The sequence below is a fragment of the Glycine max genome, chromosome 9, assembly GCF_000004515.6.
Source record: "Glycine max cultivar Williams 82 chromosome 9, Glycine_max_v4.0, whole genome shotgun sequence".
Classification (NCBI taxonomy): domain Eukaryota; kingdom Viridiplantae; phylum Streptophyta; class Magnoliopsida; order Fabales; family Fabaceae; genus Glycine; species Glycine max.
The window spans coordinates 46,177,163-46,192,583 of record NC_038245.2 but is presented as its reverse complement, the minus strand read 5'-3'; the positions used below and the strand labels follow the sequence as shown (position 1 = coordinate 46,192,583).

Below are 15,421 nucleotides of genomic sequence, written 5' to 3'. Positions count from 1 at the left end.
CTATGATCAGTTTGAAGGGAACGACTGGGATGTTCCAAACATTTAAAAAAATTTATATTTTTAATACAAATATTTGGAATCACAAAATAAAGTAAAAATAATATGACATTTTTTTTAAATTATTCTTCAAAATAAAAAATAATATCTTACAAAACATGTCTTAAGTTATTTGTTTTATAAAAAAAATATAAGTAAAAAAATGTGAGATGTAGGATTGGAATTGCATTTGTGCTTAAAAATTCATTTGTGTTTTGTTTGAATGGGTAAAATTTTTATTTTGTCTTTTTAATATTCCTATCTTCGTTCTTTTTTCTTTTTTCTCATCAGCAGATAATGTAACTTTAATTTCTGTCTATTTCTTCCATTTTCTGGCCACTTTTCACCCTAACAAAAGCCGAAAAACTTTTTTTCATTGGTGATCAAATACATTCGTTATCTATCAAACCTTTAAGAGTTGCTCATGAATTAAAATAATTTGGTTTGAAAAGAAAAAAAGAAAACATTTGATCAACCTTTTTTTTCTTATTTTATCATTTAATTGGTAATGAAATCATTTTTCCAACTTTGTTTGATCTTTCTATAAAATCAAAACTTTGTTTCATCTTATTAATTGAAATGGTGTTATATGAACTTAATCAATAATGTTGAGTTCAATTTTTAAATATTTAATTGTATTAGAAAATTTAAAAGAAAATTGTATTACTCTTTTTTAAATGGAGGTTGGCAAGCAAAACATCATGCTAACGCTGAGAATCCCAAAGAGGTTGGCACCCAAAGCACATACCAGCAAATCTATAATTAGGCAAATCCAATCTATTCCTATGGATGACTAATAAAGGGGAGGGGGATAATCCCACCAAAAACTTGCACAAAATTGTTTTCCATGAAAGATATACACGATTTCATACCAGAAACTTGTAAGATTAAAACTCACTGGCTAGTGGAAGAGAATCTGTACATCATTAATTATCGCTCTCCATTGTTTATTGTCACTCCTTTAAGAGTAGGGTAAAATGTCACTATTGATTTTTGCATTTAAAATTTAATGTTGTCTTTTGACCAGAAAAAAGAAAATGGGTAGGGTAAATGTCATAATTGATTTTTGTAGATGGGTCCACTTATGTTTTATTGCTTTATGCTGAATCATGACTATGATAGCCACACACAAACACACACAAACATATATATATATATATATATTGGTCCCTTAACACTTAGGTGCAGCCACATACATTCACATATCCTCCTTTTTGTAGTTTGTCTTTCTGTTACCACTGTTGTGGTGCATGCTGTGTCCATACATTTGTCATGGTGGTCCTCGTCATCGATCATCATTAGTCATCATTTTCGGAGATGTTAAAAGTAGTCATCACAATTTCTTGACTCTGTTGCTTACTAATTAAATACCGGACGAATGTACTTTTATAATCACAATCTTTTATTTTTATTTTTATACAGTATGTATTTATAATCACAATCTATGCCCGTGCATGTGCTACCAAGGTCCAACAAATATATTATTATTATTTATTAAAATTTGTCCACTTCTATTTTCTTCACAATCTATGCCAGTATAAATTTTATTGTTATGGTTAGATTTTAAACATTATTATGAAATACGGTAATATAAAAAGGAGAAATAAAGTAGTAAATCATCTTATATATACAAATGAATGATTTGAGACATAAAACTTAATTACTCTATTAAATTCACTTACATCAAAATTATAAAACATAAATAATGATTGAATAAATAAAATCATAAACAAGATAAAAATTACATGAAAAATAAAATTAAAAAAAATATCATGAACAATAAAAAAACCTGATATCAAAGTTATATATATATATATATATTTATTGGAAACAAAACTCATTATAATTTAAATTTTTAATTATATTTTAAAGATAATTTATAACCACATGTATATTATATTAAGAAAAAATAAAAAATTTGTGGAGACAATTATCCCAAATTCTCTAAGAGTACGTTTAAATAGAGAATTTTAACTGAGAAAAATAATTTATCAGAGAATTTAAATTTCTTTAATCTAAACTTCATTATTTGAATGTTTTTTTTACGAAGAATTTACATTTTTGAAATTTTAAAACAGAATCTTAAACAACTAAAAATGTGAAATTTTAATTTTCTTCTAAAATGTGATAAATTAAAATTTTCTTCTTGATAGAAGAATCTTCCAAAATGTTCATGTATTTCTTTTATAACCTTCATCCTCTCTTTTCCTTGAAAAGTTCCGAAAATTTCATCCTCGAACTCGCGACTCTTCCCTCACAACGATCCTTTCCTTCAAAAAAAAAATCATCTGAGCTCGCGGAACGTCGATCGGGTACAGACGTAAGGGACACATAGAACTGCATCCGTCAGTCATGGGAGCAACCGTCATTGTCTATCACGAGATACGGAGGGTTTGGGCCATGCCTTGTGTCGTTGATTGAATACTAGGAGTTGGGTATGATGATGTACGTCGTCGTACCCCGGTTCCCCTGCGACTCCCCATACCGCATCAATATCACACCAATCATATATTCTTTTCTCTTTGCATTTATTTTCTTTCCTCCTTACATTTTTTTTATTCAAACATAAAAATTTAAAAATAAAAAAATTTCAATTAAAATATTTAAATTTTTTTCAGAATTTTAAATTTCCACGTCCAATCAAACTCTAAAGTACATGTGTCTTATTTAAGTATAACTAGGGTTAATTATAATTTATATGCATGGATTAAAGTAGTCAGTTTCTGAATAAGCAACTAAAGAACGTTAAAATTTGAAGAGAAAAAAAAAAAAATGAAAACATACGTGAGTCACTGACCAAATGACGAATTCAAACTGAAAATTGTGTGTGAGGGAGAGGGAAGCAAACTCCTTTAGTATTAAGAATCATCATTCCTCAATAACTGAATCACTTTTACAACATGTTCCTGCAGTTAAACCTTTTAGAATCTACTTACACCCCAGATAAGCAAGAACAATCTTCGTTTCTGTCTCCTCCCAATCTCTCTAACTAACTTACCAAAGTAGACTTTGCACAAGTTATCAAGAACAATATGTTTAATTGTAAGTTGTATTAGTGCCAAAAATAACTATTTCTCGTTGCATGGACCGACAGAACACAAAATATGGCGTATCGAAACTGAATTCGTTCAACTCAATTTTTTTTTTATTCGTAGGGATTAAATAAGACGCCAGAAGGTAGGTTTTTCAGTACTCATATATTTTCAACTTGTGTTCAACCTAAATTTAAAATGATCCTAGAAAAGTGAAAGACACTAAAACTAACTACTGAACACATTTTTACCCCAATGCACAATTTTCACACCTTTCACGAATTAATTACTGTTTGCTTAATCGTCATTGAGTGAGATTGTTAGTATTTTCCACACTTTAATGTAAGATTCAGCAATATAAAAAATTGAAAATAAAAAAATACCACATATATAACGTCGTACATATACCAGTGCTTCTCCGTCAAAATCTAGCTTCGATATACGATATTTTTGCTTCTGCAGTGCATCAGTCCGTCACCATATATAATATACTAGGTCAAAAATCTAGCTTAGATATTTTAGGTATTTTTACTCAATAAAAAATTATGATTTAAAAAACCATATTATATACAAAGGGTCAATAAATGGCCGAAGAATTTAATTCAACAAATGGAATAAATTGAGTGAATTGTTATAAATCTTAATATTTATTTTCAATTCATACGAATAAAAAAAATTTATAAATCAACATTACTCTTAATAAAATATGGCACTAAGCCACTAATTTTTTCATTGATCATCATGAAAAAGACTACTATAAACACATAACGAAAATCAGTCCCTCTTATTAAAATTCAATATAAACAAATTTATTAGCTAATGACGTGTTTATGACTTTCGCATCCTGCCAGCAACAAAAGATGTATGTCGGTAAAGTTGCCAACACACGAGCCATCCGATTTTAAATCTACGTTCAATATCGACTCACTCTTGAGTTGTAATTCCGAACGGTGCGTCTCATACTCTCATTCAATGGGCGCAACACGTTGCAAAAATTTTCACGAACTCATAGTCCGTGCTAGCTAGAGTGAAATGAAATAGGAATAAATTCAGATGAAAATTTTGAATTGAATTAAATTAAAATAAAACCTACAAATGTTCATCTCACCGTTTTCTATTGCTAGTATTATTTATTTCACTCATTTTTAATTTTCTTTTTTTATGACAATACCAAATAAATAAATAAAAAAAAAGAAGAGGACAAAGGAGTGACGCGTCACGCGTAAATTGTAAACATTGTGGAAGTGTTGTTGTTGTTGTTTATATAAAGGGCTTAAAGGATTCCTTCGCAAATGGAAGAGTAGCGATAGACAGAGGAGAGAGAAAGAGAGGGAGTAAGTGGGTAAAGGAAAGAAAACTAAAGAAACAAACCTAACACAACACAAATCCTTGAAACGACGACGGAAATGGCCGTTTCGAGCTCGCACATGCGTTTCACCTTTGAGTGCCGCTCCGATCCCGATTTCTCGCCCCCCCCGCCGTCCTTCGACAACCTCCGCCGCCGAAACTTCCGCTCCTCCGCAGGATCCGGCGCGGCGTTTCACGGCATCTCCTCCCTCATCCTCCGCTTCCCTCCCAACTTCCAGCGCCAGCTAAGCACCAAGGCGCGCCGCAACTGCAGCAACATCGGCGTCGCGCAAATCGTCGCCGCTTCGTGGTCGAACAACAGCGACAACTCTCCGGCCGCCGGGGCTCCGGCGCCGCCCGCGGCCACCGCCACGGACGCCGCTACGGTGCCTCTCCCCGTCGTCGTCGCCGCCAACGAGGACGTCGTTGTCTCCGCCGCGGCAGACGAGAACGGGGCTGTACAGTTAAACAGTAGTTCTTATTCTTCATTTTTGAAATCCGATGCAAGCAAAACGATTCATGCCGGTACGTGAAATTCTTGTCTTTTTTTGCGTCATTAATTGTTATTCAAGTTTTACTTTCCAAAATTCGATTACTTTTTAATTAAATTAGATGTGATTTCCTTGGATAATGATTCTTTAAATTGTACCTTTTCAATCTCTTTATGTTTTGTTTGATTTTTCATTAATCATTACATTTGGATGTGATTTGCTTAAGAAAGAGATTTTCTCTTGCTTTTTGTTTGTACTGTACAGAATTAAATACTTTTTCTTGTCTTACTCGGTATATTTATTAGTTTATATGAAGTTTGATTTAGGATTTAGATTAGGGTTTTTGGTTAATTTGTATGGATTTTAATGCAGTTAGTTTTAATTTGGATTGATTTTGAATTCGGGCAATGCAGCTGAAAGACTGGGTAGGGGTATTGAGACTGATGGAATTACCACCCCTGTGGTTAACACTTCTGCCTACTTTTTTAAGAAAACCGCTGATCTCATTGATTTCAAGGTACTGTTCTTTGGACTGTTATTAAAGCTTTTATTCGCCTAATGCGACAAAGGTAAATGCCAGTTATTGGTGTGGCTAAATTTCTCATCATTTGGCAGGAGAATCGTCAAGTGAGTTATGAATACGGGCGCTATGGAAACCCAACGACGGTGGTTCTGGAGGAGAAGATAAGGTTCGTGTGTTTTGATTTTGTTATTTTAATTATCTTGTAATGTGTTTTAGGTGTTGGGGTCATTTGATGAGGTTTGTTGTCATTATTTACCAGTGCATTGGAGGGGGCCGAATCAACTGTGATAATGGCGTCTGGGATGTGTGCTAGCGTAGTCCTGTTTATGGCACTGGTTCCAGCTGGTGGACATCTTGTGACCACTACGGATTGTTATAGGAAGACTAGAATATTCATTGAGACTTTTCTTCCAAAGATGGGGATCACGGTAAATGTTCTTCTAATATATTCATTTGGTGGTTTAATTGTATTTTGTATTTGTTGCATGGAAACTGCTTCATATGTTGTCACGTTTCTCTAGCTTAAGAGTTGTTTAACCTGTTTGGATTCAAAGAATGCTTATTTTCTTATGATTCAATGCAATTTGGCTACTTACCAAATCATATCATAAGATGAATCTTAAATGAGTTTGTATCTTGCGGTACATAAATGAATCCGTGTAATTTTATATCATCGATATGAGTCACACATTCATTGTGTGATTCATTTTTATTTTTATTATTATTTAAACTTTTCTTTCACCAATTATTGTGAAAAAATTGAATAGTCATACTAGTTTAAATAGTTAAATGAAAAGGAATTGAAGGAACACTTCTGAATTTATCCTATTTGATTATTCAACTACTTTTTATCTTTCACACAATTGTTCAATGCATGCACTCTATTTACCTATTTAATTGCTTTGTTTCTATTCTTCTTAAATAAACTTCACAAACTCATATATAACTAATATTTTTTGGTATGATATATTTGAAGTAGTTTTTCTTGTTGAAAGAATGCTTCTTCTTTTTCTGTTGTTCAAAATTCTTTGTGCATGCATAATTTTACTCAAATTATTAAAAGAAATCTCATGGTGAATAATATTACTGAGAATATGGTTTTTGGTCAAGTCTAATAGCAGGCGATGTGTGATCCATAGAGCCAACCTCACCTACTGGAATGAAGTTATTGATGTTGTTGTAGTCTTTCCTAGAATATAATGATTACTATTAGAGGCACCTAATATAAATGTCTCACTGAAAATTTGCTTGGTTTTCAACTGAAAAATTGAAATGGATATCTTAAATGCGAATCTACTTGTCAGTTGATAGAATAAGGACATAAGGTGGACTTTTGACATTTTCAATGTGTTTATTTCTGGTAGGTTTTTACTGTTGTCTTGGGCCCTTGCAATTATAAATTTATAATTGTTATAGATTTGTCATATATATGTAACATACTTTCCCTTTGATGAACAGACCACTGTAATTGATCCAGCAGATGTTGGAGCCTTGGAATCTGCATTGGAGCAGCACAATGTTAGTGTTGGAGAGAGTAGTTGGTTTTCTTTTATGGAATTCTCTGATTGATTTATTTGTAGTTAATAGATGGTCTAGAGTTAATATGGTATTATACAATCGTGCAGGTGTCTCTATTCTTCACTGAGTCTCCTACCAATCCATTCCTGAGATGTGTTGATATTAAGCTGGTTTCAGAGCTTTGCCACAAGAAGGGGACTTTGCTCTGTATTGATGGTACATTTGCAACTCCATTGAACCAGAAGGCCCTTGCCCTTGGCGCTGATCTGATTCTGCACTCCTTAACAAAATACATGGGTGGACATCATGATGTAAGTCAGCCTGTTCTTTAAAATTTAGTTTGATGGAAACAACACAAATTTTACTATTTCAGTAGTTCATAGTTAAGCATCAAGGAATGTTTTTCCTCTTTCAGGTCCTTGGTGGTTGCATAAGTGGTTCAATTAAGGTGGTTTCGCAAATTCGGACTTTGCACCATGTTTTGGGTGGTACACTTAACCCGGTAAGTGATTTCTATAGGGCCGAGCCTCCATGGAAGGATATCTTAATTTGTTATTGTGGCTAACATGGTGCCAATTTCTTTGCAGAATGCTGCATACCTATTCATCAGAGGCATGAAAACGCTGCATCTCCGTGTACAGCAGCAGAATTCAACAGGAATGAGGATGGCCAAACTTTTAGAGGCACATCCCAAGGTATCATGGCATTGATATGCACACTGTCTTTCCTCCTCTCCATGCTATTTAATATAATTTATTATTTGGTTAATTGAAATATTTAAAGCTGTTGAATGAGCATGTGTGTATAAGTATGTTTCAATTGCATTCAATTATATAAAATGAATGGTTAACATATGACTTGTGTATAATGATGGTTGAATTGTGTTCTATGTAAAATGAAGTATATGTTTAATATGCCATTTCCTCTTGTTCATCAACAACATATTTATGTTGAAAAATCGTGTATTACCCCCCATATGTACACTAAATGTATGTGGTTATAGGATGATGGACAATGTGTACTAAGCTGTGCCAAGAGTGCAGGTGCTGGTTTCTTTTGAATTTTTTATGTTGTGAGTTGTGATGCACTTAAATGTGCATCCCTTGATCTGCTATTATCTTGTATGTTAATGATAGTAAGTAATTAAGTATTATTACTTTTTTGATAGTAGCTTTTAGGATGGATGCTAAGTATGTCTGTGGCATAATTTCTCTTGAAACAAAACTGTATTCTTCTCTAGGTTCTTCCTTTTTTTCTTTCTTTTCTTTTTCCTCTTTTTGAATTATCAAATCAGTTGTTTGTATCTTTTCTTTTTCTGTTTGGACACCATTATTATCTAATGCATATTTTTATACCATTTTATCATTTTACAGATTCAATATGTAAATATTTTCATGATTGAGTCCTGTATCTGATGTGACTTGGCTTTAATTACATACTACTATTGGCAGGTGAAGCGGGTCTACTATCCAGGCTTGCCGAGTCACCCTGAACATGAGCTTGCCAAGAGGCAGATGACTGGTTTCGGTGGTGTTGTCAGTTTTGAGGTGGGAATTTGACAAGTTGCTATTCAAACATGTGGTTTCCTAATAACACTATTTTTTTTTTCTTTTATCAAGAATGGTGTATTGGATAACATCATGTGCCATATTTTTTTTATAGTTAAATTGCCAATATTGCAGATTGATGGAGATCTACATACCACAATAAAATTTATTGATTCATTGAAAATCCCATATATTGCGGCCTCGTTTGGTGGCTGTGAGAGCATTGTGGATCAACCTGCTATTTTGTCTTACTGGTACTCATTTGGATTCCATGTTCAATTTGTCATGTTGATGATTTTGACACTACACAGGGAATGGTCCTCTACTTGAATGTGACCCTGTGGTGAAAGCATCTTTAGCTGGTCCTTTTGGTTTGTTATAGTGTCAAAGTTTACCTTGTTTTTGTTAATTTAATTTAATTTTCAACATATTGTGCAACAGGGATCTTCCTCAGTCAGAAAGGGCCAAGTACAAGATTTATGACAACCTGGTTCGCTTCAGCTTTGGAGTTGAAGATTTTGAGGATTTGAAGGCTGATGTCCTGCAAGCTCTGGAAGCTATATAGACAGTTTTCCTGATTCACCCAAGTTTTTTTCTTTTATAATTGTGCTATTTGTTTGTTATCACATCTGGCGATTCAATTGAATTTTGATCGTCTAATGTTCTGTTGGAATTGTGTTAAGATGAATGGTCTCTAATTTGGATGTTATGAAACTTGTGATGAATTGTTGAAATTGAAACCTCTATTTGATGATATTCTTACCCGTTTTTCCTACAAATATCAAAGCAGGATATCTGAGAATTGGAAAATGATAAATGGTATGAAAGCAGTTTCGTGTGAAATTTGCACGAATGTATACACAGTATCGTTCATTCACTTTCTCTCATCAATTTTTTTGCCATGATGCAATATAATAAGAGGGTGTTCTCCTTCCCTCAAATGCTTTAACACCTAAAAATGGTTAAGTATTGTTCCGAAGTGTAGCTATATTTAATTATTGATATCGATTGAATATGTTTTTAATATTTTATAATATATTAAGTAAAAATAAAAAAATTATAAATTGATTGTGTAATTTGTTATTATCATTTAATTGTTTGTTATGCAATTAAAGATAAAAATTATTGATTTTCTGGATTACTTTGGCTTGATGCGAAGCAAAGGATTGACATCTTCATAAAATTATTGATTTTGATACTAATTATTTTACAAATTATATGAGATTTATATTGAAATAAATATGGCATTATGATTTTAGGACACTGAAATCACATAATAATTTCAAAAACTAAAATGATATTATGTTATAATTTTATGAACTATTTTAATAAGTGGCGCACTCATAAAAAATGACATACACATGTCTTATAAACATGCTGCATCACCACTTAATGTGTCACATCATCATTTTTATTAAAGGAAACAAAAATACTTAACAGACAAATTAAAATAAGTGACATATTACAGTTTTAAGAGTTTTTATATTTTAAATTTTGTTACTTAAAAGGACTAAAATGACATCAAGTAACGATTTCATAGATTAATTTAATCATTTACTCCGCATCCAATCATAAAAGACAATGAAAAATGTAATTTTGACCATCTCAAATATAGTTAAAATTGACAAATCTTTACACGTTAATGTTCTTAAAGACTTATAATTTGTTAATCCTATTCTAGAGTAGGTATTTACAGATCTCATTTTTTTAGGAATGCTTGCAACATGTTTTACTTTATGGGAGGGTAAGAAATTAAGTTTAAGGACCTAGAAGAAACAACTAAATTTTTTAGAGATTTATTTAAAAGTTTCCTATATGATAGTAGTGGTTTACTTTTTCAAAATGGTGGTTTAGTGAATGAAATGTCAGTTATTAGTGTGGCTAAATAAATTTTTCCATCAGTTGGTACGAGATTCGTCAAGTGAGTTCTTTGGAAACCCAACGACGGTGGTTTTAGAGGTGAAGATAAGGTTTGTGTGTTGAGTATATTAAGATCTTGTAATTTGTCAAGTGTTGTTATCATTTAACGAGGTTTATTGTAATTATGAATCAGTGCACTGAAGGGGACCGAATCAATGTGATAATGGCATCTGGGAAGCATAGTCCTATTTAGCTGGTGGACATCTTGTTGTGACCACCACAAATTGTTAAATGAAGACTAGAATATTCAGAGACAGGATTTTCAAAGATGGGGATCACGATATATATCTTCTACTCCATAGTTATCAGAATCTTGCTATTAAAGATTTGAATCTTATGATTCAATGCAATTTGGCTACTTACCAAATCATATCATAAGATAAATCTTATGGTATTTGAACGAGTCTATGTAATTTTATATCATTCATGCGAATCACATAATTCAGAAAAAACTTGAAAAATCATATAAGTTTTAATTGTTAAATGGAAAGGAATTGAAGAAAGAAACACTTATATTTTATCCTATTTGATTATTTCACTTCTTCTTTTTTTTATTTTATCTCACACACTTATTCATTACATATAGAGCGTCAAAATAGATCTTATCAAATAGACCACCTGATTAGCCCGTAAAATAGTTAGGGTCAAAGTTGTAAAAATATGACTTAAATAGAATCAAGTTTTTTTGGCCCAACTCTTTTAGCCCATTGGCCCAACTGGACTCGGGCCAAGTTGGCCCATGTGTGTGAGAGACTTCATGGTGGTTGGTTGTAGCGCGACGATGCTTGAAGGTGGCCATGGAGATTCCACAAACAGTCATGTTTTCCTAGTGGGTTTAGGGAGTTTCGTATGGGTAGGAAATTCTTGTTCAGTCCTACTTCAATGTTCATATTTCTTCTCGTCTTAGTGTCTTATAACAGACAATCTATGCATGCCTATAAATACTAGAGGAACAAAGATGATGATAAAATCTTTGCTAAAAATTCAACTCTGTTTCTCTTTATCAAAACTTTCATTGTAAACTTTGTGTGTAAATTTAAGACTTAAACATTATTTGTACATTTGTCTTTCTAAGATGAAGTAGCCAATGAGATTTATCCTTTAACCTTTTCTAAGTGAAAATAGTGAAATCCTAGAGAGGCTTTGATTGTACAAATATTTGAGTGTGAACTTGAAGAGGTTGGTTGTGAAACAATACTTGAGTGATTGTTTGGAAAAGTAAGTTAAAAAAAACTTGTGCTGAGCCTAAAGATAAAGATTAAAGAGACTTGAATGAAACAATACTTGTAACAATCTTGTGAAGTAAAACTCTTGACTAGATACTAAAAATTAAATGTGTAGTATTAGATTAAAAATGATGTAGTATAAAATTTCAGGCGGATCCAATTATAAGCAAGACTTAAAGTAACTTTTTTCAAAAAAAAATTTAAATATGTTGGACTTTTTTTTATTAAAATATGTATCATTTTTATCAACATAAGGGTTTTTTTTTTACTTTATAAATACTATTAATAAATATTCTTTTGTTGATAGACACGCTTTAGTTGTTTTATCTTTGATTTGAGTTGATTCTTTAAAATCTAGTATTTTTATCGCATATCTTGTTATTATTATTATTATTTTTAAGAATAACCTCTGCTATTTTATATATGGCTTAAAGGGCTTTGAACAACTTCTAAAAACTTAACAAGTTTCAAGTCTATACCGATTTTTAAAAGGAAAGGTTTAAGTTTCAAGTCTGGTTCATTAAGTGCCCTTCTATTTACCAAAATGGTTCGTTGTGTGCCCTTCTATTTACCAATAGAATTTTTCTTCTCACGTTCCCAATTAACATTTTCATTTTTTTCATTTTCTTTCCAAAATTTATAATGAAATTATGTGGTCAAATTATTAATAAAAAAATAATTCTAAAATTACATGTATATCTTCGTTTGCCACATAGGCAATGGGACTAACGAAGTCAATAAGTTGGATAGATACCAATACATTTTGAATTTACGGGGGACTAAGTTAGTACAACACAAAATTAGGAGAACAAAAGCTAATTTAAATTTTTCTTAGAGGGATAAAAACATTTTATATTTTTAAATTACTCTATAAAATTTAAGTTTATAAGATACAGGTGATACTTTTCTAATGCAATTTGTTTTTTAATTTTATCTTGGAAGACAAAATCGACCAAAAGTCCCATTCTAATTTCAAAACACAAAATGACAATTTCCTTCTGTCATAAAAGATGCAACAGGTGGTGTCGAACGGGGGTGGGGTGAAAAATAGAATCAAACAAAATGGCAAAGACAAAGAAACACTATCCTCTCGCTGTGTCACCAAACTACATTTATGATGAATTTGAGTATTTGAAATCTTTATGATTGAAGCTATAGAAAATATTAGGGGTGTATGGTTTATGTTTTCATATTTACTGGAAATAGAAAATAGTGATGAAAATGCGTTTAGTTGGATTTTTAAAAACATTTTTAGTAAAAATATTTTTTCAAACGAATAAAAAATTGAAAACTATAAAATCTCGTTTTCAATTGAAATCAGGAACCTCATTTTGGTTAAAATGAAAACACGATGACAAGAAATACAATTTTAAGCAAATCTAAAAATATATTTCTTTTTAAAAAACGCATTTTCAGTATTTTTATTTCTTAAAAACAGAAAATAAGAAGTCAAACCAAACATATTTTCAGAATTCTAAATCTGTTTAAAATGAAAATAGTTTTTAGAAAATGAAAATAGGAAATGAAAATGCAAACCAAACACACCCTTATAACTTTTTCAGAGTATTACCTAAAAAAACAAAACTAAAATTATTTTTTAAAAATAAAAATATTCATTATATTAAAATTTAAAATTTATTTTAATACCTAGTTTTTGTATAATTAAAATATTTCGTAATAATATTTAATATTTATTGAGATACTATTTATCTTACTCATGGGATGAATAAATCAATCAAACTTCTACCATTGCCATCCATACTTTATACTCATTCTTTCCCTTCAAATTGATATAACACACTCACCATTAGTCACCACCAATTAAATCAAATTTATAATTATTTTATGAGTAGCATAAGGGCATGGTTGATTTTTTTTTTTATATATTTTAAGCAATTTTTTATAATACACTTCTAAAAATTTGTTAAACAACTCTTACAAATTAATTTGCATTTCTAATCATCATTTTTTCAACTTATAATTTAAAACTCTTTTGTGCCTACTTTTTTCCCCCTATATATATAGTCTAATTTGTTCTCTTCAACTATGACTCTATGAGTCATTTAGTAAACCTACTTGTCCATGCTCTAATTAGGGCGTTTAAATCTTGTGCATATCTTAGAACATTTCATTACACACCTTTATGTATATTGTGGAGTTTGTAAGTCATGAATGAAATGAATCAATTAAGTTGGTTGATTTCAAAAAATAAAATAAAATTATGAGCCATACAACTTTCTCCTTTACAACCTCACCCTTTTCCCTAACTCTCTTTTAGCCATGAAGAGCGAATCCCACAAATGATCATTTTTTAGGGTTATTATCTTTTTGGTATCTAATTTTTTTAGAATTTTTATTTTGAGTCATTAATTTTTTTTTTATTTATCAATGTTCCTTAAGTCTTTTTAATTTATCTATACCTTTAATTTCTTAATTTTTTTAAATTTTACAATGACTAAAAGTAAGGATATAAAAAAAGTTAAAAGATGTTGACAAGTTAAAAAAATTCAGGAACTAAAATAAAAAATTAAGAATTTTTTTACGAGAAAATGATTAGTTTTTATATTATTTTTCTAACTATTTACTTGTAAAATCATTTATTAAAACTAAATGTAATAGTTTTAATATTTTATTTTCAATAAATAATATAGCCAAATATATTTTATCTATTTCATAATATTATTAATCTAAGAAATTAAAGAATTTTAATGTGTGATGAGCTTTATCAAATTAATTATGAACATATTAAATATCAAATGTTCTTTTTGGAGAACAATAATGTTAAAATATGAAGATACATTTATAGTTTTGAACAGCTGTTATATAAGATTATAAGTTTTGGTTGTTATATTACTTATGTGGTTGGTCAAATAAAATTAAACCATATAATACATATTCCATAGTAGTTTATTTTATATATATTATTCCTTAGGATACTAATTTTAATTTAGTAATTTTTAAATACGTACTAATTTTAATGACCTTTTAATTGTTTTTAACAAACAAATATAATTATAGAAGATTTCTTTCGGGAATTTTACATGGTCTCGTTTTTTCTATTTTAGGATTAGCACTATATTTGCTATAATTGGATTTCTTTTTTTGCTGAAATTTCTATAATTGGATTAAACTTGTACATTTTTAATATTTCAGCTTTTGATATTTTTTTTTAAATTCTTTTTAAGTTTACAATGACGGACACAAGGTTTGAATTAGGATTTAGTACAAGCCACCTAAATTCTTCCCCACGCTCATAAAAAAATAACATTACATCTCAAAAAAAAAAAAATCTCCCCCACTGAACTGACATTAATGAGTTATTTCTCTTTAATTTAAGAAGCTATATGGAGCCTTAAAAAACTATATGAAATTTTGGTTAACAATAAACTGTTTTTCTTAAATTGAAAAAAAAAATGAAGTTAAAGGGTAGGTGATATATTATCCAGCTCTCATTATATTAAAGCAATGTAAAAATCTGTTATAAAAAAGTAATATAAAAATCATTCATCATAAGTACATTTTGAAGATAGGAAAACATAAAGAAGGATGGTTAAAATTTTAAGTTTTTCCTAAAAAATAAATCTTTCACAAAAAACAAGCGTTTAGGGAAAAAAATTAAAATTTTTTCTTGCACCAAGAAAAAAATAGTCAAAGAAATGACATGCATGTAAAGTGTCTAATTTTTTTAGTCTAAAGAAGCATTTAGGCTAAACTTCAACAATTAATACCTTAAGTATTAATTTTAAAATGTTTAGACACAATTTGATCTTTCAAAAGTTTA

General features: G+C 30.4%; 1 protein-coding gene and 1 long non-coding RNA gene across 3 annotated transcripts; both read left to right on the top strand.

Moving 5' to 3' along the window:
• The first annotated feature begins 4,346 nt into the window (after nucleotides 1-4,346).
• Nucleotides 4,347-9,353, top strand: CGS2 (cystathionine-gamma-synthase). Of its 2 annotated transcripts, NM_001250643.3 has the most exons (11): nucleotides 4,359-4,940; nucleotides 5,320-5,423; nucleotides 5,522-5,595; nucleotides 5,689-5,857; nucleotides 6,888-6,947; nucleotides 7,055-7,258; nucleotides 7,363-7,449; nucleotides 7,535-7,642; nucleotides 8,399-8,494; nucleotides 8,630-8,748; nucleotides 8,936-9,353. In NM_001250643.3, the coding sequence occupies exons 1-11, from the start codon at nucleotides 4,475-4,477 to the stop codon at nucleotides 9,057-9,059; spliced, it is 1,611 nt and encodes a 536-aa protein (NP_001237572.2). In that variant the 5' UTR covers nucleotides 4,359-4,474; the 3' UTR covers nucleotides 9,060-9,353. The 2 variants fall into 2 exon arrangements, with proteins under 2 accessions (XP_040860774.1, NP_001237572.2); XM_041004840.1 differs by lacking the exon at nucleotides 8,936-9,353 and having other exon boundaries at nucleotides 4,347-4,940; nucleotides 8,610-8,673.
• A 266-nt stretch (nucleotides 9,354-9,619) lies between these two features.
• On the top strand, nucleotides 9,620-10,681 carry LOC121172781 (uncharacterized). The gene is made up of 2 exons (XR_005886423.1): nucleotides 9,620-10,464; nucleotides 10,548-10,681. It is a non-coding gene; the product is annotated as an uncharacterized lncRNA (long non-coding RNA).
• The last annotated feature ends 4,740 nt before the right edge of the window (nucleotides 10,682-15,421 follow it).

Excerpts from the sequence above, each read along its gene's own strand:
- CGS2 (NM_001250643.3), top strand. The coding sequence starts at position 4,475 with ATGGCCGTTTCGAGCTCGCACATGCGTTTCACCTTTGAGTGCCGCTCC. Across the intron at positions 4,941-5,319 it reads AAGCAAAACGATTCATGCCG|CTGAAAGACTGGGTAGGGGT; the intron begins GTACGTGAAATT and ends CGGGCAATGCAG. Across the intron at positions 7,450-7,534 it reads TGGGTGGTACACTTAACCCG|AATGCTGCATACCTATTCAT; the intron begins GTAAGTGATTTC and ends ATTTCTTTGCAG.